This window comes from Ranitomeya variabilis, chromosome 3 (assembly GCF_051348905.1).
Source record: "Ranitomeya variabilis isolate aRanVar5 chromosome 3, aRanVar5.hap1, whole genome shotgun sequence".
Lineage (NCBI taxonomy): Eukaryota > Metazoa > Chordata > Amphibia > Anura > Dendrobatidae > Ranitomeya > Ranitomeya variabilis.
In genome coordinates, this window is record NC_135234.1 from 569,610,836 (window position 1) to 569,635,817 (window position 24,982).

Below are 24,982 nucleotides of genomic sequence, written 5' to 3' on the forward strand. Positions count from 1 at the left end.
AAAGGAACATCATATGAACAGTAAAATGTTGGTTGTGCTAGTGTGATGGTCTGGGACTGTTTTGCTGCTTCAGGACCTGAAAGGTTTGCTCTGGTAAATGGAACCATGAATTCTGCAGTCATTCAAAAAATCCTGAAGCAGAATGACTGACCATCTGTTCGTGACCTCAAGCTGAAGTGCACTTGGGTTATGCAGCAGAACAATGATCCAAAACACACCAGCAAGTCCACCTCTGAATGGCTTAAGAAAAACAAAATTAAGACTTAGGGTATGGCTCCACGGTACGGTTTGCCGGCGGGATCGCCGCAGCGGCGAAGCCGCTCGGCGCTAAGCCCCGCCCCCTTTCTGGGACGCGATGGTGCCGGATGTGTACAGTACACATCCGGGATCATCGCCCCCCTCACCATAGGGCCCTGTGATATGCCTTGCGGGGACGCTGCGTCCCCGCAAGGTGTACGGACATGCTGCGTTCTGAAAAGACGCGCAGCATGTCCGGAGTCGCAGGGCCGCCGCGTGCGGGTTTCCACGCATAGTGGAGACGGGATTTCATAAAATCCCCTCCACTATGCTGGAACATCTGGACGCTGCTTGTTTGACGCTGCAGCGTCAAACAAGCAGCGTTTACGTACCGTGGAAACATACCCCTAGAGTCTGGAGTGGCCTAGTCAAAGTCCTGACCTTAATCCGATTGAGATGCTTTAAAAAGGTGGTTCATGCTCTGAAACCCTCCGGTGTAGGCTGAAGTGCAACAATTCAGCAAAGAAGAGTGAGACAAAATGCTTCCAGAGCGTTGTAAAAGATTCATTGCCAGTTATCCCAAACGCTTGATTTCAGTTATTAGGTTTTTGGGGCAATCACTTTTTCACACAGGGCCCTGTAGGTTTGGATTTCTTTTTCCCTTAATAATAAAGACCTTCATTTAAAAGCTGCACTTTGTGTTTACTTGTGTTATCTTTGTGAAATGTTTCAGATTACCAAACAAATTTAAATATTAGACAATTTGTCCACTACTTGGACAACTTATTTTCATACCCCTCGCTTGACCCGATAATATAGCCTATACTGTCCTTCCATGCCGTCGGCGTTCCCGTGGCTGCGCACGCACGCACGCACGCACGCACACACACACACACACACACACACACACACGTGTGTGTGTGTATATATTCATAATTTGATAAGGACTTTTCATTATAATGCTATATTTAATAAAAGTGCAGCTTGCAGATTATTGATGAAACAGATGGGGTAGAAAGCTTGAAGGGAGAAGCTTACTTGAAGTTACTTGATAAGTGTTCATTCTGTTTCTGCTGTATATCACTTCTTCTCATCTGGTGTGATGCCATCTGTCTGCTGTTTATAGTCTGCAGTTTACCTACCTCTACATTTTTTTATGTAAAATTCCAATTGCATGAGTCTAAACGTTTTTACCTGCAAAAATAGACAATTTTTCCCTGTGGACATTTATCTTTAATCTGTGATTTTGTTGTATTTGGCAATTTGTGTCCAAATATTCATATATTCATATCAATATTAAAAGCTGCTTCTGTGGCTTAGAACTACGTGTGAAACTGATGACGAGGAGGAGGCCGTAGGCTCCTTACAACTCCTTGACAAACAGAATTGTGTGATGCGGTGAAGCGTTATCCAGCCAACAGGGTTTGTAATACGGGAACTGCTCACCTGTGAGCAAGCACAACTCTTAGGCTATGTTAATATGTCTAGTAATGATCTGTTAGAACGGATCCAGCAGAAATCCATTAGGAAATAAGTTATGCTCACAACTTTTGAGTTCGTTATTCACTAACTGATGTCTGCCGGTTTTTTTTTTTTTTTTTTTTTTTTTATTTTAACATTGGAGGCACTTGGCAACAGATCTGCTAATGCGCCATCCGTTGTCTATTTCTGTTTGATCTGGCAAGAAAAGGCTAAAAAGTTGAGTCAGCATAACTTTTTTTTCTTAACTGATTTCTGCTGGATCCGTTCTAACAGATCATTATTGGACATGTGAACATAGCCTTACAAAGGCTCAAAAAGAATACGGTAGGTCCAGCATACGCAACGTTGAAAGCAAATTGATGTGGCGAAGAGGCTATGCTGTGCTGCGGCGTCTCGATAAATAAAGATGTCCAGTATCTCTAGACATTTCACAGAACACCTGACTTCATCAGGATAGGATGAAGTGCGCTGTACTATAAAAATCAGAGAGATTAAACTGCAATACCTGTCCTGCAATTCCTATTAGTTCTGGACATTGTACACTGTGTGCAGAATTATTAGGCAAGTTGTATTTTGATCACATGATACGTTTCAGTGGCGTATCCGGGGGGGGGCAGCCGGGGCATGTGCCCCGGGCGCAGCCGACGGGGGCGCCAGCGGGCCGACTGATGATGCGGCGGTCCAAGGAGGGGGTTGGCAGGGCCAGGGAGCGGGGGCTGTCTAATTATACTCACCTACTCCTGGCGGCGCGGTCCCTGGCTGCCCGGGGGGGGGGGGGGTTGGGCCAAACTGATCCTTTGCCCCGGGTGCAGGAAAGGCTAGATATACCTCTGATACGTTTTATACATGTTGTCATACTCCAAGCTGTTCAGGCTTGAGAGCCAACTACCAATTAAGTAAATTTGGTGATGTGCATCTCTGTAATAAGGAGGGGTGTTGTCTAATGACATCAAAACCCTATATAAGGTGTGCTTAATTATTAGGCAACTTCCTTTCCTTTGGCAAAATGGGTCAGAAAAGAGATTTGACGGGCTGTGAAAAGTCCAAAATTGTGAAATGAAATGTCTTGCAGAGGGATGCAGCAGTCTTGAAATTACCAAACATTTGAAGCATGATCATAGAACAAGCAAGCATTTCATGGCAAATAGCCAACAGCGTCGCAAGAAGCGTGTTAGGCAAAAAAGGTGCAAAATAACTGCCCATGAATTGATGAAAATCAAGCGTGAAGCTGCCAAGATGCCATTTGCCACCAGTTTTGCCATATTTCAGAGCTGCAACGTTACTGGAGTAACAAAAAGTACAAGGTGTGCGACACTCAGGGACATGGCCAAGGTAAGGAACGCTGAAAAACGACCACCTTTGAACAAGAAACATAAGATGTTTCTTGGCCCAGTCTTGACGTTTTATCTTAAGACTGACTTTTCAAAGGTTTTATGGACTGATGAAATGAGTGACTCTTGATGGGCCAGATTGATGGGCCAGAGGCTGGATCCGTAAAGGGCAGAGCGCTCCATTCCGACTTAGACACCAGCAAGGTGGAGGTGGGGTACTGGTATGGGCTGGTATCATCAAAGATGAACTTGTGGGACCTTTTCGGGTTGAGGATGGAGTGAAGATCAACTCCCAGACCTACTGCCAGTTTCTGGAAGAAAACTTCTTCAAGCAGTGGTACAGGAAGAAGTCGGTATCGTTCAAGAATAACATGATCTTCATGCAGGACAATGCTCCATCACATGCCTCCAACTACTCCACTGCATGGCTGGCCAGTAAAGGTCTCAAAGAAGAAAAAATGACATGGCCTCCTTGTTCACCTGATCTGAACCCCATAGAGAACCTGCGGTCCCTTTTAAAATGTGAGATCTACAGGGAGGAAAAACAGTACACCTCTCGGAACAGTGTCTGGGAGGCTGTGGTGGCTGCTGCACGCATGTTGGTCGTAAACAGATCAAGCAACAGACAGAATATATTGATTGTAGGCTGTTGACTGTCATCATAAAGAAAGGTGGCTATATTGGTCACTAATTTTGGGGTTTTTTATTTTTGCATATCAGAAATGTTTATTTCTAAATTTTGTGCAGTTATATTGTTTACCTGGTGAAAATATACAAGTAAGATGGGAATATATTTGGTTTTTATTAAGTTGCCTAATAATTCTGCACAGTAATAGTTACCTGCACAAACAGATATCCTCCTAAGATAGCCAAATCTAAAAAAAAACAAAAAAAAAAACACCCCAACTTCCAAAAATATTAAGCTTTGATATTTCTGAGTCTTTTGGGTTGATTGAGAACATAGTTGTTGATCAATAATAAAAATAATCCTCTAAAATACAACTTGCCTAATAATTCTGTACACAGTGTATTTATCGAGACGCCAGCAGCGTAGCATAGCCTCTTCTCCACACCAATTTGGTAAAGAATTCCTGGCATTTTCCTACAATACCATACTGTAGATCTGTCCTAATAAGCAGCATCATGAATTTCTTGTGCCCCATTGATTTCTGTAGCCTGTTGCTGTATAGATTGGGTGGAGCTGATGAAATGTAAGTTCCTTTTATAAAACGCTGGACTGTGTAGGGCTTCTGTGTGCAGGCATAGTGTAATGGCTAATACTGTGTTGGTACGTGGCACAGTGGTAAGCTATTCAGTGTTGGTAATATTGTGTAGGCCCCCCCCCATTCTGCAGTGCTACTGGATCCAAAGAAAATGAGGCATGAGAGGCGGCGGCTCACTTCTGGTGGTTGTGCTGTGTTATGGGCATATACAGTCGGGGAAATAAGTATTTGATCCCTTGCTGATTTTGTCAGTTTGCCCACTGACAAAGACATGAACAGGCTATAATTTTAAGGGTAGTTTAATTTTAACATTGAGACATACAATATCAAAAAATAAAATCCAAAAGAAAAGCGGGGATGCCAGGGGCCAGTGACTGTGCCATCAATAAGCCACAAATGTGGATCATGGTCTGGTGGCTAGACGGGCAGAGGACTGAGCGCTCGCCTTACTCCTGACCTTCCTGCTTGAAACCGAAGACGATTGGGGCACAAAGAATATTCAGGAACTTAATATTTTAAAAAGTTTTTCTGAGATTCAGATTTACTTTCTGATTTGTTGAGTACATTTTCTTCACTGGAGAAAACCCCTAAAATCTACCTGCTCATTACTACAGGTGTGCACCCACCTACTGTCATAAAGTCATATTACTGCAGATGAGGGTCTCCTGGGATTATGAGCTACTGAATGATAAGTGACAAATTGCTGTTTGGATGTAGTGTTTTTTTTTCTTTTTCCCAAGCTGGAAAAGGCTCATTGTCCACTGGCATATATTTAAAGTTTTAGCACTGGCATAACATTTTGTGTAAGGCAATGAGCAGGTAGCATTCACTTCTATGAGGATTATATGTTACTAGCTGAAGAGCCCGGCGTTGCCTGGGCATAGTAAATATCTGTGGTTAGTTATAGCACCTCACTTCTCTTATTTTCCCATCACGCCTCTCATTTTCCCCATCACATCTCTCATTTTCTCCCTCACACCTCTCATTTTCCCCCTCACTCCTCTTATTTTCCCCCTCACTCCTCTCATTCCCCCCTAACACTTGTCATTTCGACCTCACATCTGTCATTTTCCGATCACTCCACTATTTTCCCTCACTCCTCTCACTTTGCACTCACACCTTTTCATTTTCACCTCACACCTCTAATTTTCACCTCAGTATATACATGTTTGTCATCTCCCTTATATATATATAGTATACACCTGTATGTCATCTCCTGTATATAGTATATACCTGTATGTCATCTCCCCTGTATATAGTATATACCTGCTGTCATCTCCCCTGTATATAGTATATACCTGTATGTCATCTCCTATATATAGTATATACCTGTATGTAATCTCCTCCTGTATATAGTATATACCTGTGTCATCTCACCTATATATAGTATATATCTGTGTGTCAACTCCTCCTGTATATAGTATATACCTGTGTGTCATCTCCTCCTGTATATAGTATATACCTGTATGTCATCTCCTCCTGTATGTAGTATGTACCTGTGTGTCATCTCCTCCTCTATATAGTATATACCTGTGTGTCATCTCTCCTGTATATAGTATATATCTGTGTCATCTCCTCCTGTATATAGTATATACCTGTGTCATCTCCGCTGTAAATAGTATATACCTGTGTGTCCTCTCCTCCTGTATATAGTATATATCTGGATGTCATCTCCTCCTGTATTAGACCTCGTTCACACGTTATTTGGTCAGTATTTTTACCTCAGTATTTGTAAGCTAAATTGGCAGCCTGATAAATCCCCAGCCAACAGTAAGCCCACCCCCTGGCAGTATATATTAGCTCACACATACACATAATAGACTGGTCATGTGACTGACAGCTGCCGGATTCCTATATGGTAAATTTGTTGCTCTTGTAGTTTGTCTGCTTATTAATCAGATTTTTATTTTTGAAGGATAATACCAGACTTGTGTGTGTTTTAGGGCGAGTTTCGTGTGTCAAGTTGTGTGTTGAGTTGCGTGGGGCGACATGCATGTAGCGACTTTCGTGAGATGAGTTTTGTGTGGCGACATGTGTGTAGCAACTTTTTGTGTCGAGTTGCATGTGACAGGTTAGTGTAGCAAGTTGTGTGCAGCAAGTTTTGCGCATGGCGAGTTTTGCGCGTGGCGAGTTTTATGTGTGGTGCCTTTTGAGTATGTGCAAGTTTTGTGTGAGGCAACTTTTGCATGTGTTGCAACTTTTGTGCATGTGGCAATTTTTCCGCGTGTGCAAGTTTTGCGTGTGGCGAGTTTTCCATGAGGTGAGTTTTGCACGTGTGGCGAGTTTTGCATGTGGAGAGTTTTGCGCGTGGCGAATTTTGAGCGGCGACTTTTGTGTTTCGACTTTTATGTGGCGAGGTTGGTGTATGTGTGGTGAAATGTGCGCTGAGTGTGGTATATGTGTTCAAGCACGTGGTAGTGTGTGGCGCATTTTGTGTGTGTGTTCATATCCCCGTGGTGGTGTGATTATCCCATGTTGGGGCCCCACCTTAGCAACTGTACAGTATATACTCTTTGGCGCCATCGCTCTCATTCTTTAAGTCCCCCCTTGTTCACATCTGGCAGCTGTGAATTTGCCTCCAACACTTTTCCTTTCATTTTTTCCCCATTATGTAGATAGGGGCAAAATTGTTTGGTGAATTGGAAAGCGCGGGGTTAAAATTTCACCTCACAACATAGCCTATGACGCTCTCGGGGTCCAGACGTGTGACTGCAAAATTTTGTGGCTGTAGCTGCGACGGTTCAGATGCCAATCCCGGACACACACACACACACACACACACACACACACACACACACACACACACACACACACACACACACACACATACACATACTCACATTCAGCTTTATATATTAGATTTCACAGTGTGAGGGGTAGTGGGCGCTACCATTTTTCCATTATATTTACTTCCTCAACAAGACTTTCACTGCTGGGAGTCCGAGGCAATAGGTTTTCCTGACCCCAGTCTATATAAGAGCTATTGGTTTCGTGAACCAAAGTTTACAGGCTTCCCAATAAGGTCACCACGCATGGCGCCGTGTCGCCCTCATCACCGCACAGTGACGTCACGTTCTGGTTGCTGCGAACACTTGTACTTGGTAATATTTTGTATCAGTGTTTTGTTAACCAATGTAGTGTTGCGTACCTGACCTGTCACTTGTACCTCAACATGCGGTCCCAGTGTACACAGCCTTCTGTTTTCGATTTTTCACATAACTTTGCACTCAAATATTTTAAAGTCACCCCCCCAAAAAAAAAAATCCAGAAAATCACATTATATAAATTTATTAGCATTTTGCTGTGAGAAATAAGTATTTGATCCCTTTGGCAAACAAGACTTAATACTTGGTGCCAAAATCCTTGTTGGCAAGCACAGCAATCAGATGTTTTGTTGTAGTTGATGATGAGTAAGCCACTCCATGAAATAAATGTGCTTCTTTTTGAGCCTCTCCTGCCTTGGCTGTATGTTTTGGGTCACTGTCTTGCTGGAAGACCCAGCCACGATCCATTTTTAATGTCCTGTTGGAGGGAAGGAGGTTGTCACTCAGGATTTTACGGTACATGGCTCCATCCATTCTCTCATTGATGCTGTGAAGTAGTCCTGTGCCCTTAGTAGAGAAACACCCTCAAAACATAATGTTTCCACCTCCATGCTTGACAGTGGGGACAGTGTTCTTTAGGTCATAGGCAGCATTTCTCTTCCTCCAAAAACGGAGAGTTGAGTTAATGACAAATACCTCAATTTTTGTCTCATCTGACCACAGAATCCAATCACTCACAGAATCATCCAGGTGCCCATTGGCAAACTTCAGACGGGCCTGCACATGTGCGTTCTTGAGCAGGGGGACCTTGCGGGCACTGCAGGGCTTTAACCCCTTCACCCCCAGATCTTTTTTCGGTTAAGTTTTTCGCTCCCCTCCTTCCCAGAGCCATAACTTTTTTTATTTTTCCGTCAATATGGCCATGTGAGGGCTTATTTTTTGCGGGACGAGATGTACTTTTGAACGATACCATTGGTTTTACCATGCCGTGTAACAGAAAACGGGAAAAAAATTCCAAGTGCGATGAAATTGCAAAAAAAGTGGAATCTCACTCTTGTTTTTTGTTTTGGCTTTTTTGCTAGGTTCACCAAATGCTAAAACTAACCTGCCTTTATGATTCTCCAGGTCATTACGAGTTCATAGACACCAAACATGTATCAGTTATCTTTTATCTAAGTGGTCAAAAAAAAATTCCAAAGTTAGCTTAAAAAAAAAGAAGAAAAAATTGCGCCATTTTCTGATACCTCTACCTCTCTAGCGTCTCCATTTTTTATGATCTGGGGTCGGGGGAGGGCTTTTTTTTTTGCGTGCCGAGCTGGTGTTTTTAATGATACCATTTTGGTGCAGATACGCTCCTGATTTTTTTGATTTTTTTTTTTAATTTTGATTGGGGCGAAAGGGGGGTGATTTGAACTTTTATATATTTTATTTTTTCTATGTTTTTAAACACTTTTTTTTTTTTTTTTAATTTTGGCATGCTTCAATAGCCTCCATAGGAGGCTAGAAGCATGCACTACACGATTGGCTCTGCTACATAGAGGTGAAGCACAGATCACCTCTATGTAGCAGAAATGCAGGGTTGCTCTGAACGCCGACCACAGGGTGGCGCTCAAAACAATCGGCCATCAACAACCATAGAGGTCTCAAGGAGACCTCTGGTTGTTATGGCAATGCACCGATGACCCCCGATCATGTGACGGGGGTCAGCGATGCGAGCACTTCCGGCCACGCGGCCAGGAGCGCTAGTTAAATGCCGCTGTCAGCGTTTGACGGCGGCATTTAACTAGTTAATGGGCACGGGCAGATCGCGATTCCACTCGCGCTCATTGTGCACACATGTCAGCTGTACAAAACAGCTTTGAGGTGGGCTCACCGCCGGAGCCCACCTCAAAGCAGGGGATCTGCCAGCTGATGTACTATTCCGTCAGCTGGCAGAAAGGGGTTAAACCTTTTACGGTAATGTGTTACGCCTTGTGTGCTGCCTTGAGATCATTAACAAGGTCCCTCCGTGTAGTTTTAGGCTGATCTCACCTTCCTCATGATCAAGGATACCCCACGAGGTGAGATTTTTCATGGTGCCCCAGATCGATGTTGATTGACAGTCATTTTGTATTTCTACCATTGCATAACAGTTGTCTCCTTCTCACCCAGCGTCTTATGGTTTTGTTGCCCATTCCAGCTTTGTGCAGGTCTATGATCTTGTCCTTGACATCCTTATAAAGCTCTTTGGTCTTGCAGATGATGTAGAGGTTAGAGTCTGACTGAGTCTGTGGATAGGAGTCTTTTATAAAGGTGACTATGTAACACAGCTGTCTTTAATGCAGGTAAATGAGTTAATTATGAGCGTCTAACTGGTCTGTAGGAGCCAGAACTCTTAATGGTTGGTAGGGGATCAAATACTCATTTCTCACTCAAAATGCAATTACATGTATATGATTTATACAATGTGATTTTCTGGATTTCATTTTTGATGTTCTATCTCTCAATGTTAAAATTAACCTACCCTTATAATTATAGACTGTTCATGTCTTTGTCAGTGGGCAAACTTACAAAATCAGCAAGGGATCAAATACTTATTTCCCCCACTGTATCCTACTGGGGATGCTGGGGCAGTGCAGCTGGTGTTTGTAAGGCCATGAAGCCAGGAGCCTGACCTGCGGGGATTTGGTAGACGTAGTGCTGAAGTCTGTATCGTGACCTTCAGGCCATGTGCACACTTTGTGGGGTCCTCTGCGGGTTCTCCCGCAGCGGATTTGATACATCTGCAGGGCAAAACCGCTGCGGTTATCCCTGCAGATTTATCGCGGTTAGTTTGGCGGTTTCCGCTGCGGGTTTACTCCTATACTATTGATGCTGCATATGCAGCATCAATATTAATGTTAAAAATAATAAAAAATGGTTATACTCACCCTCTGACGTTGCGATCTCCTCGGCGCGGCACGCGGCGGTCCGGTTCCAAAGATGCTGTGCGAGAAGGACCTTCGTGACGTCACGGTCATGTGACAGCGGCGTCATCACGGTCATGTGACCGCGACGTCACCGCAGGTCCTGCTCGCACACCAACCCTGAGACCGGACGGCCGCGTGCAGCGCTGAGAGGTGAGTATAGCATTATTTTTTATTTTAATTCTTTTTTTTTTTTTACACAAATATGGTTCCCAGGGCCTGGAGGAGAGTCTCCTCTCCTCCACCCCGGGTACCATCTGCACATGATCCGCTTACTTCCCGCATCGTGGGCACAGCCCCACGTGGGAAGTTAGCGGATCAATGCATTCCTATGTGTGCAGAATCGCAGCGATTCTGCACAAAGAAGTGACATGCTGCGGAATGTTAACCGCTGCGTTTCTGCGCGGTTTTTCCCGCAGCATGTGCACAGCGGTTTGCGGTTTCCATAGGGTTTACATGTAAATGGAAACGCTATGGAAACTGCTGCGGACCCGCAGCATCAAAATCGCCGCGGTTACGCGGTAAAACCCGCAAAGTGTGAACATGGCGTCAAGTTCCTGTTTTTCGAAGGTTCTCAGACAGCAGTGCGTGTCAGGGCTACTGATGGATATGGCAGTGTAACCTGTGGCACCACTATTCGGTCCTGTGTGTCCCTTATGTGGGGGTTATCTGATGTTAGCGCCGCAGTTTGGAACTAATGGGGGATCCTTCATATCCCTGAGACATTATTTCTATTGCATTGATGGGGTGTATGATTCATGCCTCCATTAGTATGGCTCAGAATGGACTGTCCCCGATCTGTAGGCTCGCACATGGTAATGTTTAGCTATAGTACTAGGAATATTTATCTACACACCACCCAGGAATGAATGTGTGGCTTCCCAGTCCTCGAGCTGGGGCTTGCAGTTGCTGGTTGCTAGGGGCTTGCTCCTGTTGCTAAGGAGGCTGTCTGGACGGGTTCACAGAGGATAGTGGGGACGCGGAGGGTCTTCTGTGTTAGCTTGTGTGGTGTTCCGAGAGGATTTCTCCGTTAATGCCAGGATTGACACTGTTTCCTTTCCAGACAAATGACGTCTGTGCAGGGACATGGCAGCAGAATGTAGCGTACCTGCTGTAAAGTATGCCAGGTCTGCTCTTGGCGGCGAGTCCCTATCATTCTCTGCTATTGCCAGCCAAGGAGCTTGGCATGTGCCCGAGCACAGGGGGGATTTACTGATGGTTATAACCAGAGCTGTGAATACTGAGAGTGGTCAGCGGTGCACCTCCGGCCACCCGTACATGTGCTGTGGACCACCCGTATTTATCTCCGAGCACTATCGTGGCAGCAGGGGTGACTGCTAACGTGATTGTCCATTCCGCATCCATATTGGAAGTTTGCAGTCTAGGTGGAGGAGCTTCCTTGTGCTCGCGGAGGGAGTTTAGGATGAATATAAACACTTGATTTAAATGAACATTACAAATATACGGTATATTAGTAAAATAAACTACGATGTATAAATATCAATCACCAAAATGCCTCTGTTATCCAACTAGTCTAAAATAGATATATATTTTTGTTTAACAAACCACTTACGATGATAAAAAATGGCTTGGGGAATCTTAGGCTCGTGGGCAATTTCTGACCTTCAATGGCCTTATATCTTGCCCCGGGCAAATCCCAGAAACCACAATGCTTGGGTCATCAGTTGAATTTTGACGGCAGCCAACGGATGGCATAAATATTAGTGATGAGCAAACGTACTCTGATAAGGTGTTATCTGAGCATGCTCGGGTGCTAACCGAGTGACTTCAGTGTGCCCAAAAATGTTCCAGCCCCCACATCTGCATGTCTCATGAATCTTAAGACAGCCGCAACACATGCGGGAATTGAGGTTTGTTAGCCAATCCCTGCATGTATTGCGGCTCTCAAACAGACGCTTGACATGTAGGCTAGGGTCTTTCACGTATTATTCGAGCACACCGAAGTCACTCGGGTAACACCTTGTCCAAGCATGTTCGCTCATCACTAATACATATCCAAATGGCTCTTGGCAGGAAAAAGATTCCACACCCCTGATCTAAAATGACACAAGTATTCACCTCCACACCTTGCTAATCCTTTACTTGTTCCACGCCAACGCTTCACTGGGTCCTCGTTGGTCTCCGTTTACCTGGCTGCAGCAGTGACCTTAGTGCTGTCCACAGGTGACGTTCTAAACCAGTATTTCCCAAACTCCAGTCCTCATGGACCCCACGGTTCATGTTTTCAGGATTTCCATAGTGTTGCACAGGTGAGACAATTCCTGATGCCTTGATGATACTTCCACTACTTGCCCAATACTAAAGACATCCTGAAAACATGACCTGTGGGGTCCGTGAGGACTGGAGGTTGGGAAACACTGTTCTAGACAGTAGTCCATGGTGCCAAAGTGATTTTTAGCTTGGGGCCTTGCGTCAACCTCATTTCCAATAGAAACTATAAATCCCAGTGTAAACAGCCTATTGACTTTATATTGATAGGGGAAAAGCCCCTACAAATATTTAATGTGGACTACAAATCTAAATGTAACTTTATTACTCTAATTTTTTTTTAAAATATTTTTTTTGCAAAACAAATGGAATTGGGCTTCTTCTAGGTTTGTATATGTGTTGTATTTTTTATATTTAGTATTATGTTTTAAAAAGTTTCTCCTTTTTGTTTTAGAAATAAGAAGATTCTAAGCAAGAAAAAATTAAAAAGGAAGCAAAAGACCAAATCAAAAGGGAAATTAAGAAGCAAGGTAAGGGTTCCCTTTTTATTGGTTTCTAACTCTACTATATTTTTCCTTTGAATTGTCTTAGCTGTAGCGTATACCTATATTTTTACATTCTTCATAAAAATAAATGGGTTTTAATTTTTTTTTTCTCCCCCGTTAAAAATGTCTGCATTTGCTATAGGGTGTCTAGTTTGCCATATGTCCACGTCCAGAGCAGACGGCCTTTTTATTTTTAATGCTGGTTGTGTATTACTTTATGTGCAGTGGCTCTTTGACACTGTACAGAATTATTAGACTATTTTTATTTTATGATTCATTTAATTATTGAACTACCACAGTGCTGTCAGTCAGTCCAGCAGGTTATTAAAGCTAAATATTTAAGAAAGTCACAGTGAGGTTTTGTCTTTTCTTGAGAGAATATTTGTGGGCAGAATTATTATGCAACTAAATTAAAAACATACATTTTCCCATCTCCGTTGTTTTTCATCTGTTAATGTGAGAATAATAATCTGACAACTCAAATTGTACGAAAATATATTTCTATAACAAATGGGCAGAAATTGAAAATCTATTGCTAATTCCCATCCGCCGAAAGGTATTAATTGCCCGCTCCTCTACTAGGCCCTATCCAGGTCACTATAGGCGTTTGGGTTGGCATCTTCTAACTCGCCTATGGTAACCTTTGATTGTTAAACTTTATTTCCAAGTAGTCTTGACCCTACTATGGTTCATCCTTAGATTTCAGCTGAACTGTTCAGAATTGCTGACTTGATCTATGGAGACTCTCTGGAATTCCACTCGATTGATTATATTGTCAAAAATATATTTCTCGCCTTCTTCATTTCAGTAGCAGTCATAAGCCTTCCATCTGTGGAGGGACCAGGAGATTGGGCAGAGGGGAATTTTAATGACTACGCATTTCGGAGTTGTACCTATTGAAGGAGTCAAAACAACTCTGAAATGCATTGTCTATAAAAGTGCCCTCTTCCTAATCTCTTGGCACCCTGTTTCCTCTGGAACCGGCAGCGCCTGCCATCACCGTGATTCCTTTTTTTTTTCTTCTTCTTTTCCCCCTGAAGTTCCATGCCTGACTTGGTTAGATTTGGTGGGTGGAACAGCAGCCACGTCCTACCATTCCTCAAGCCCTATGCAGTGTTGTCAAAGTGTTACAGTACCAGCAAAATGAATGAGATCTCTGAAATCTCATGCACACGCTGCTTATTTATGCCTTATCAATTTGAACCATCTAAGCAGTTTTTTTTTTTTTTCCTGCAGCATGTCAAACAACTTAGCCTTTTTGCGAAAACTGAGCGTCTCCTCAAGATAAATTGACATGCTGCGGTCTGGAAAGATGCGCCGCATGTCAGTCTCTGCAGGTGCCGGTGCATGCACAGTGGAGATGTATCCCACCCATCCACTATGCTGTAACAGCTGGTTGCTGCGGGTTGGACACAGTGGATGTGCGCAGTGTCCAACCCGCAGCGTTTACTGACCGTGGGAACATACCCTAACCGTTCTAACTTCTTAACAAAAACAAATTGTTTCCAAAATGATGCTGATGTAAAGTAGACATGTGGGAAATGTTATTTATTAACTATTTTGTGTGACATAACTCTGATTTAAGGGCACAAAAATTTAACGTTTGCAAATTGCAGCATTTTCTATATTTTTGCTAAATTTCCTTTTTTTTCATAAACGCCAGTCATATCCAATACATTTTCCCACTACCATGAAGTACAAAATCTGGAACTTGACGTGACGTCAGCAGCAGGCGTGTCCCAGCCGCACAGTCAGAGCAGTCACTCATCAAGAGTGGCGGGGCTGGGGCTGGGCTGGGGGCTGCCTGCGGGGCTGTGCTGGGGGCGGGCGGGGCTGTGCTGTGGGCGGGCGGGGCTAGGCAGGGATGATTGTGCCGGTGTCTGTGTCCCGGCGCCGGTGTCTGCGTGCCGGTGCGGGGGCTCTGCGTGCCGGCGCCGGTATGTGCGCGCCGGTGCCGGGGCTCTGCGTGCCGGTGCGGGGCTCTGCGCGCCGGTATATGCGTGTGAGATTTTGGATGTAAAAATTGATGGGAATACAAATTTGTCTGGGCCACCATAAGATTTTATTATTTCCTTGCTGAAAAAGAATTTGGGTTCTTGAGCTGCCCCTGAAATCAGGAATAACCGGCTGACATTTTTGGGTGCAGTCTATATGGAATCGATTGCTGAAGGTTTCCTCGGTCCTAGGGTGCATTGCTGGGGGTCCCTCATCACTAAATGAGGAGGAAGAGAAGTAGAGGAATGTGGGATCTTCCTCACCGCCTAAGGCTACTTTCACACTAGCGTCGTGCACTGCACGTCGCTATGCGTCGTTTTGTAGAAAAAACGCATCCTGCAAAAGTGCTAGCAGGATGCGTTTTTTCTCCATTGACTTGCATTAGCGACACAGTGCGACGTATTGCCACACGTCGCAACCGTCGTGCGTCGGTTGCGTCGGACCGTCACCACCAAAAAAGTTGCATGTAACGTTCTTTGGTGCGTCGTGTCCAGCATTTCCGACCGCGCATGCGCGGCCAGAACTCCGCCCCCGCCTCCCCGCACCTCACAATGGGGCAGCGAATGCGTTGAAAAACTGCATCCGCTGCCCCTGTTGTGCGGCGCTTCCACGGTATGCGTCGGTGCTCTGCAACGTCGCATTGCGACGTGCAGTGCACGACGCTAGTGTGAAAGTAGCCTGAATCCAGAGGCAAGGAAAGCGTATGCCTCCTCTGCTGAATACTGTCTTATTGACAAGTGGGCCATTTTATATTTTATCCTTCAAAAGACTGGGCGTGTGTAAGTGGTGCTTTTACACATGTATTGTGTGGGGCTCGTGTAAAAGGGTACTATTTAAAAAGTAGAGGGGGGAAAAAAAGGAAACAATTTAAAGGAAAACTTAGAAAAGAAAAATCAAAAGATTAAGTTTGTTTAAAAAAAAAGAAAAAAAGACATTCACTACACTGATGCCCTACCTATAAAGTTACTCTGTGCCAACTATTCTTTTTTTTTTCTTTGCAAAAGAAAAATTGATGTGACAAACACTGCGAAGTACGCTCCCCTAATGTGCTTACCTCCCTACCTATAAAGAGCTTCTTTATACTAACTATGAGTATATATATTTTTTTTTTTTAAAAGAAAATTGCTTATGCTGCGACGTCTGCTACTCTACCTATAGCTAAAAAAATTAAAAAAGTCCCTTGGCGCAGACTCTGATCAGCAACGATACTTATCAGAGCGCAGTAGCCAAAGAGCGAGCACGAATGCTCAGTGACGGGCGCAGCGCTTAGGCTACGTTCACATTAGCGGCGGGCGCCGCAGCGGCGCCGCATGCGTCATGCGCCCCTATATTTAACATGGGGGCGCATGGACATGCGTCGCACTTGCGTTTTGCGCCGCATGCGTCGCTGCGGCGCCTGCGTCCGGGCGCAGAGGACGCAGCAAGTTGCATTTTTGCTGCGTCCAAAATCAATGAAAAAAAGGACGCATGCGGCGCAAAACGCAGCGTTGTGCATGCGTTTTGCTGCGTTTTTGTTTGCGTTGTGAACGTAGCCTTACTGATAATGCACAAACCAAGGGGCACCAAAAATACTACTGGGAGTGAGGAGGATTGGGGGTCTGGGATAGGTATCTGGGAACGGCTGCTGTGATCGCAGATCAGTCACATAGCACAGAAGGATCGCCCTGGCCACCAATGAAATTCTCTCAGGTAACACGGGGGGGGGGGGGGGGGGCATACGGCCGCTCTGCACGCCAGCTCTTAGGAAAAGAGGATGTGCAGAGCGGGCGTCACTATTTTCAATCAACCCTTTTGGTGCTGATTGGCTGAACAATCGGCGCCAAAAGGGTTAATCAGCCGAGGTGATGTCACGATTACCCCATTCATTGTGACTGCTGTGATTGGTGCTGTCTCAGATAAAAAAAAATGAAATTTTTCAATTGGTTCTATTTGTTGATTTTGCAAGCTTTATTGTCACATTGCTGTGATTGGTGATTGCCGAGGGGGGGGAGTGGGTTGGTACAGCCCCCAGGGGTGATGTGCAGGGATGGTCTCCCTACAGACAGCAGCCTTCTTAACTCTGTCACTGCGCAATGACCGGAGATAGCGGCGCCGTATATATACTTCGGTGATCGCACTTCCCGCAGCGCCGTACATATACAGCGCATGTCGTGACGTGGTTAAAGTCAAAATTTTTATACCCCAAAATGCTACAAATGAGAACTACAACTTGTCTCGGAAAAACAATCCCTCTTACAGCTGTGTTGATAACAGAAATACTGTTTTTGTTTTTTACGTGGTTTCATTGTGCAAAAATGAAAACATCCTAGTTTTTCAATTTATTGACTTGTTCAAGGTAAATTTTGATGAAATTTCGAGTTTTGAATCCCGACCTTGATTTCTTATGACATGACTCTTATGCTCCATGCCTTTGACGAGTAGGCGTTGTAAACAGAATATGCCGCATTCTTGGCAGGACTCTCATCTCTGTGCAAACATTAGGAGTGATCCCAGTTTCTGGTACCCAGCCTTCCATCATATGCAAATCACAGATGGCAGCGCTTGATTGATTTTAAATGGATAAGAAATGGAGTAGTTAAAGGGACATTATATGTATCGCACATCTTGGAAACACTTTGGGTCAGATTTACTAAGTTAACGGCACCAGAATTTTGTTGTACAAGCCTTGGACCAGGAGAGTTTCATAAATAATAGAGAGAGAGAGATATACACTCACCGGCCACTTTATTAGGTACACCTGTCCAACTTCTTGTTAACACTTAATTTCTAATCAGCCAATCACATGGCGGCAACTCAGTGCATTTAGGCATGTAGACATGGTCAAGACAATCTCCTGCAGTTCAAACCGAGCATCAGTATGGGGAAGAAAGGTGATTTGAGTGCCTTTGAACGTGGCATGGTTGTTGGTGCCAGAAGGGCTGGTCTGAGTATTTCAGAAACTGCTGATCTACTGGGATTTTCACGCACAACCATCTCTAGGGTTTACAGAGAATGGTCCGAAAAAGAAAAAAAATCCAGTGAGCGGCAGTTCTGTGGGCGGAAATGCCTTGTTGATGCCAGAGGTCAGAGGAGAATGGGCAGACTGGTTCGAGCTGATAGAAAGGCAACAGTGACTCAAATCGCCACCCGTTACAACCAAGGTAGGCCTAAGAGCATCTCTGAACGCACAGTGCGTCGAACTTTGAGGCAGATGGGCTACAGCAGCAGAAGACCACACCGGGTACCACTCCTTTCAGCTAAGAACAGGAAACTGAGGCTACAATTTGTACAAGCTCATCGAAATTGGACAGTAGAAGATTGGAAAAACGTTGCTTGGTCTGATGAGTCTCGATTTCTGCTGCGACATTCGGATGGTAGGGTCAGAATTTGGCGTAAACAACATGAAAGCATGGATCCATCCTGCCTTGTATGGAGCATCTTTGGGATGTGCATCCGACAAATCTGCGGCAACTGTGTGATGCCATCATGTCAATATGGACCAAAATCTCTGAGGAATGCTTCCAGCACCTTGTTGAATCTATGCCACGAAGAATTGAGGCAGTTCTGAAGGCAAAAGGGGGTCCAACCCGTTACTAGCATGGTGTACCTAATAAAGTGGCCGGTGAGTGTATATGTGTATAGATAAAATATATATATATATATATATATATATATATATATATATATATATATATATATATATATATATATATATATATATATATATCTATATATATATCATCTGCTTGCGCCAGGAATAAAATTGGCAATACTCCCACTTCCCCTACTCCAACACTGCCTCTCTGCCACTGCTTACAGTCTTTGACAAGCTGCAGCAGTAACGTCGTGGCTACAACGCACATGACCACTGCAGCCAATCACTGGGCTCACCATGTGCAGGCTAAGTTGGAATTTCCTCTGAGCCCAGCGATTTTGCAGCACACGTCATGTCCTCAAAAGTCAAGACGTTGCCACTGCTGCCGGTCAGCAAAGACTTGGAGCAGTGGCAGAGAGGCAGCACTACAGAAGGGTGTGTTTGTGTGTGTATTATACTTACAAATTAATCTACAAATTCCAACAGTTTGATCTGACATCTTACATTAGTCTTAATATATAGCCTTTCTACAACTTGAAGACTTTGAATTCTGAGACTAATATCAGCACTTGGACCTTAGACTTAAAATTTTTTAATAAATCAGACCCCAGTTAAAGACCTGTAAGCGAATTACTATTGTGAATGGACTCCTACTTCTTCTCTTGCCTTGTGGGTCATAGGCTGCTTTTGCTGGGCCCCAAGTTGTTGTTGCGGAGTAAATGGGGGACTTGACAGCAGGGAAAGTAGAAGCACCTGCAGCCCTGGAGGAAGCAGATGGTATGGGGTCTTCACTGCTCTTCACACTCATGGTTGGGTGCTGCTCCCTGTCCTCTCACAGGCATCATAGTGTCAGGTATACAGATGTGCGCACAGAGCCAGAATATAAAGCAAACGTTTTATGCAGGTGTGGAGAAAATACTGTAAAGTAGGGATGCTTTTAAAAATTTATTTTTAACTATTAACCAGTGAATGAACAAAAAATAAATCTAAATCCAATCAATATCAGTTCTTCTAGCTACACTTGTACAGTTTTTGGAGCATATCTGCGGGGATGTTTTTCACACATCTTGAAGAGCTACAGCTGTTCTGTGGATGTAGACTTGTGCAAACTCTTCTGTCTCTTCATGTAATTCCAGACAGACTCGATAATGAGATCAGGATCTGCAATATTATCGTTTCCAGAACTCTTTGTTCTTTATGCTGAAAATAGTTCTTAATGACATTGAGTGTGTATTTTTGGTTCTTTGGCTCCAAATTTTTTTTGCAGGACAAAGCTGACACATTTCCGAATAATATTGCATGATGGATTTGCCTGTATTTGTCAGCATTAAGGAAACCATTGAAGGGGCTATCTGAGATATATATATATATATATATATATATATATATATATATATATATATATATATATATATATATATATATATATATATATATATATATATATATATATATATATATATATATATATATATATATTTTTTTTTTTTACCTGCCAATTCTGTCCAGCGACTATCTTTTTTGGTTCAAAGCAGTAGCGGAACGCTCCTGCTGGCGATTCTGCGGCTTCTGTTGACATGTTATCAACAGAGCAGTCTCTTCTCTTCAGCTCTGTTGACGCTGCATCACTGCTAATGTCATGCTGGCTGCATAACTGCGGAGAGCTAGCTGTCAGTCAGGGCGTCATTGCAAACCTCATTCTATCGACAGTAGATCGGAAGAACTGCTCTGTTGATATGTAAAATTAAGCTGCAAAATTTCAGGCAGGAGCGGGGACACCAGTGATGGCATAACATGCAGGTACTTGGCAACTACTTATTAGCCTCATAACCTCATAAACGAAAATCTAAAAGTACTTGAAATCCACTTTAATTCCAACCAAATACTCAACTCCACTTGCTGAAATGCTGCTCCAAACTTGCAAGGAACCTCCACCATGCTTCACTGTAGACTGCAGACACTCAGTATTGTACCACTCTCCAGCCCTTAGGCATATAAACTGCCACATATTTCACATTTTGACTCATCAGTCCAAAGAACCTGCTGCATTTTTTTGCATTTCAGTTTTTACATTTTCGTGCAAAGTTGATTTATGGTACTTAGCCTTGCTTCCATGTCAAAGGTATGGCTTTTTAGCCTCAATTCCTCCATAAAGACCACTTCTGGACAGACTTCTCTGAACAGTAGACTGGTGTAGCAGGGTCCTACTGGTTGTTGCCATTTCTGAGCTGATGACACTGCTGGACACTTTCCAATCCAATTTTCAAGGGATGTAAGCATGATGTGTTTTTCATCTGCTGCATTTTCCTTGACCGACCTACAACCCTCAACATTGCCCATTTCTTCATGCTTTTTCAAAAGCGCTTAATCACAACATATTAAATCCCCAGTCTACTTTGAGACCTTGATGATGCAGTATAACTACCTTGTGACTTCTTCCTGTGCTCTGTCAAGTCATGGTGTATAATCTGTGACATTAAAACTGTATTCCACAATGTCACCTTTTTATAACAAAGATTGACTGTCCCTTACCCAGTTTTAAAGCAGTCTACCAGCTGTTCCCAGTGCAGGTGGCGGCTGGAACTGCTCTGTTGTGCAGCTGCACAGCTCTGTCAACTGTATGCTGGCAGCGTCTTGGTATTATATATCTGCTCCTATTCAGATCAGTATGGGGCTGATGTTCAGTAGTGACCACTATTATGTTAACGGAGCTGTGCAGCTGTGCAGGTGAGCCCTTCTGGCCAGCATTGGGAACAGCAGATCAGCAGAGGTTTCGGGTGTCACAGCCCCACCGCCGGTCAGACGTTGTCAGGTTTGACCAATATGAGTTACGGCCACCGCCTTTCAGGGCTGATATACAGCATTCTGTAATACTGTATATGTGCCCCCAACCCGACCTGTAAGAGAAAAAAAATAACTTTTATTATACTCGCCTACGGGGCGGTCCAGTCCAAGTGGTGTCAGGCTATGTGCACACGTTGCGGATTTTGCTGCGGATCCGCAGCAGTTTCCCATGCGTTTACAGTACAATGTAAACCTATGGAAAACGCAATCCGCAGTGCCCATGCTGCGGAAAAAAACGTGCGGAAACGCTGCGGGTTACATTCCTCAGCATGTCCATCCTTTGTGCGGATTCCGCAGCGTTTTACACCTGCTCCATAATAGGAATCCGCAGGTGTAAAACCGCAGGTGGAATCCGCACGAATTCCGCAGCCCTCAAAAATACATGTGCACATACCCACCCTCCTTTTTGGTCTAGCGCCTCCCATCTTCTTGCGATGCCGCCCTCCTTCTTGGTTCGTGAGGATAACGTGTCCCTGCATCATCCACACAGTCTGCTCGGCATCGCGCTTCTGCGCCGGCGTACTTATCTGCCCTATGGAGGGCAGAGCAAAATCCTGTAGTGTGGATGCGCTGGGCCTCTCTGACCTTCCCCGATGCCTGCGCACTGCAGTACTTTGCTCTGCCCTCAGTGTGGGATGATGCAGGGACACGTTATCCACATGAAGCAAGCAGGAGCACGGCATCGCAAGTAGATGGGAGGCGCCAGACCAGGAAGAGCGACACCCCTCTGACCGGACCGCCCCGCAGGTGAGTGTAATAAGTTATTTTTCTTCTCTTACAGGTCGGGTTGGGGGCTTATACAGCATTCTTAAAGCCCTGAAAGGAGGGGGCTTTAACTCGTGTTGGCCTAACCTGGTGACAGATTCCCTTTAAAGTCCTGGATAACCACTTTAAGCCTCCTACACAGCTGTTTGACTATGTTTCAACTTAACACTATGTACAAAAATGATCCTTAGAGATTTCTCTCTTACCCCTGACTGTATACAAGTGTACCCAGAGGCTTTGGAGACTACTATAGAACTCGAGCAGTGGGAGTTTACAGGACATTTGGAGACTGCCGTATGCACGACGCGTGGGAAACTCCGAGGCACAGACTTTACGGGATGTGCTGTTGTGTTCTACTGTGGGATGGGAGCATATTGCGCACTAAATCCGTCCTGGCTCTGGCCAGTGTGAGGACGTAATGTTTCACTGCTGCAGCCAGCGTTCTGTAGTGAAAGGCTAACATCCCGGCGCTTCTGCTCTAAGTATATATTGTAAAGGGAGTGGCTACAAGGATCTGGTGGGACAGAAAGTGCAGCTTTTCTAATTTATATGTCCAAACGTCTATCATCTGCTTACTGAAAGTGCGAGTACAGCAGCGTCAGCCAGATGTGGCCGTGCAGTGATCAAACCATCTTACTACACGCTGTACAACATGCTGCTGTACAGATTGTATGAACCACTCAGATTCTGCTGCTTCTGGAGGCTTCCGGCAGTATATTACCACTCTATATGCATCAGCAGACCTCCACCACGGGACTTACCTGTGTATGCCTATTGTTGTTTACAAATGTTTTTTTAATGACTTTCACATTCTTATTGTTAATGTTATACATCTATTTTTTTTCTTACAGGCTGACAACCTGGAAAATGCTCTTTTCATACCGGACCTCAAACTGCACAGCAATCCTTCAGCATTCAATGTGTATTGCAATGTCCGTCACTGTGTCCTGGAGTGGCAGAGAAAGGAAACGTCTCTTCTGTTGTCCTCTAAGAATTCAGTGCAGAGTGGGGAGTCTGACAGTGATGAAGAGGAGGAATCCAAAGATCAACCAGTTAAGCTTCCAAAGGTGAGTGTTTCCGCCATTAGATTAAAGCACGTCACCGCTGTGATCTGCTTTCACTTTACGGCCTGGAGTCAGTCAGTGCGGGAAGCAGACGGCAAGGGACCTGACGGACACCGGAATGTGAGTATGTACTGTTTTTTTTTTTTTTTTTTTTTTTACATTTACGACGGTAACCAGGGTAAACATCGGGTTACTAAGCGCGGCTCTGCGCTTAGTAACCCGATGTTTACCCTGGTTACCCGGGGACCTCGGCATCGTTGGTCGCTGGAGAGCTGTCTGTGTGACAGCTCCCCAGCGACCACACAACGACTTACCAACGATCACGGCCAGGTCGTATCGCTGGTCGTGATCGTTGGTAAATCGTTTTGTGAGACGGTACCCTTAAGCACAGCTCTCCGTTATCAGATGGTGGATGGACAAGATGACTTTCCCCTGCACTCCAGGACATCCCTAAGTAAACTGGCCTAGTCTTACTGCTGCTATGCCTTTTTTACATACAGATATTTTATCACTGAGTTTCAGTGCATTTCTGCTCTTGATTGTTGACTTGCATTTTACAATGTGATTCTGGTCCTTTTGAACAACTGTTACTGTGCTATTGAAGTTTCATATTATAGCCTTGATTATAGCTCTTATTGCTGACAGTGCTAAGTGCCATCTAATGTGTGAAAGGAATCGGTCACCATGTTTTTGCTGCCCTGTCTTCGCTGCAAAGACCCTGATCCCAGCACCAGGTCGCTTTTGATGGTGCAGTAGTTTGGTAAAGTTGAGGGAAAAGCCTGCAGCTCATGTATATCGAGGATTCTGCGTGCATTACATGGAGAGGAATGAACAGCGAATATATGAAATCTGCTGTAGAAACCCCTGTGTCAGACCCCACAGACCTCATGTCACTAGCCTACGGGTGTCTGAGGAGTGCAGCTTCAGCCAATGGCCACAGAGCACCATTTTGTGATTCCGAAGTAGTGTTTACATGCTGCTGGCATCCGGGGTGAGAATGGTTGATCGATTGGAGGTTATATTGATGACCTCAAGTCAAAAGGTGAGCTGATCAATATAAAAGTGGAGGAAAACCCCTTTAAGCTCAGTGAGCATTGTGTAAATTCTTCAGTTCATCCCCAATAGTAAGTGTGTGTATTTTATAATGTTTGCAGAGAAGTTGTTTTCTCCCAGAGAAGCAGACCTGAAAACTATCTTGCAAAAGAGTTTATGCTAAACGTAATGTAAGGGTTTTCTGAAACATGCAGTGTGTGTGTGTGGTACATACAGTGACTTGCAAAAGTATTAACTCCCTTGGCATTTTTCGTGTTTCTCTTCCTCACAACATGGAATTTCACACTTTTTTTTTTTTTTTTTTTTTGAGGGTTTTGATCAGTTCATGTAAAGAGCATGCCTACAACTGCGAAAATTTGGTTTTCTTTTTATTGTGAACAAACAACAAATAGGACAAAATAACTGAAAACTTCAATGTGCATAACTATTCACCCCATAAATTCAGTACTTTGTAGAGATTCTTTTGCTGCAATTCCAGCTGCAAGTCGCTTTTGATAAGTCTCTGAGCTTTTCATATATTTCTACTGGAATATTTGACCATTCCTCAAGGCAAAACTGCTCCAGCTCCTTCAAGTTAGATGGTTTCAAGACTGAACACAGATTCTGAATTGGATTAAGGTTTGGGCTTTGACTAGGCCTCTCCAAAACATT

General features: G+C 44.2%; 1 protein-coding gene across 16 annotated transcripts in view; it reads left to right on the top strand.

Annotated features, from left to right (window-relative positions):
• Window positions 1-24,982, top strand: part of MYCBP2 (MYC binding protein 2) — a 339,194-nt gene that overhangs the window by 51,297 nt on the left and 262,915 nt on the right. For all 16 annotated transcript variants that reach the window (XR_013223966.1, XM_077297204.1, XM_077297206.1 and 13 more), the window contains exons 2-3: window positions 12,946-13,021; window positions 23,066-23,281. Coding sequence is in view for 15 of the 16 variants with exons in the window: in XM_077297204.1 (XP_077153319.1) it covers window positions 12,946-13,021; window positions 23,066-23,281 (292 nt within the window). In the remaining variant the exon portion in view is untranslated. The remainder of the gene's footprint in view (window positions 1-12,945; window positions 13,022-23,065; window positions 23,282-24,982) is intronic.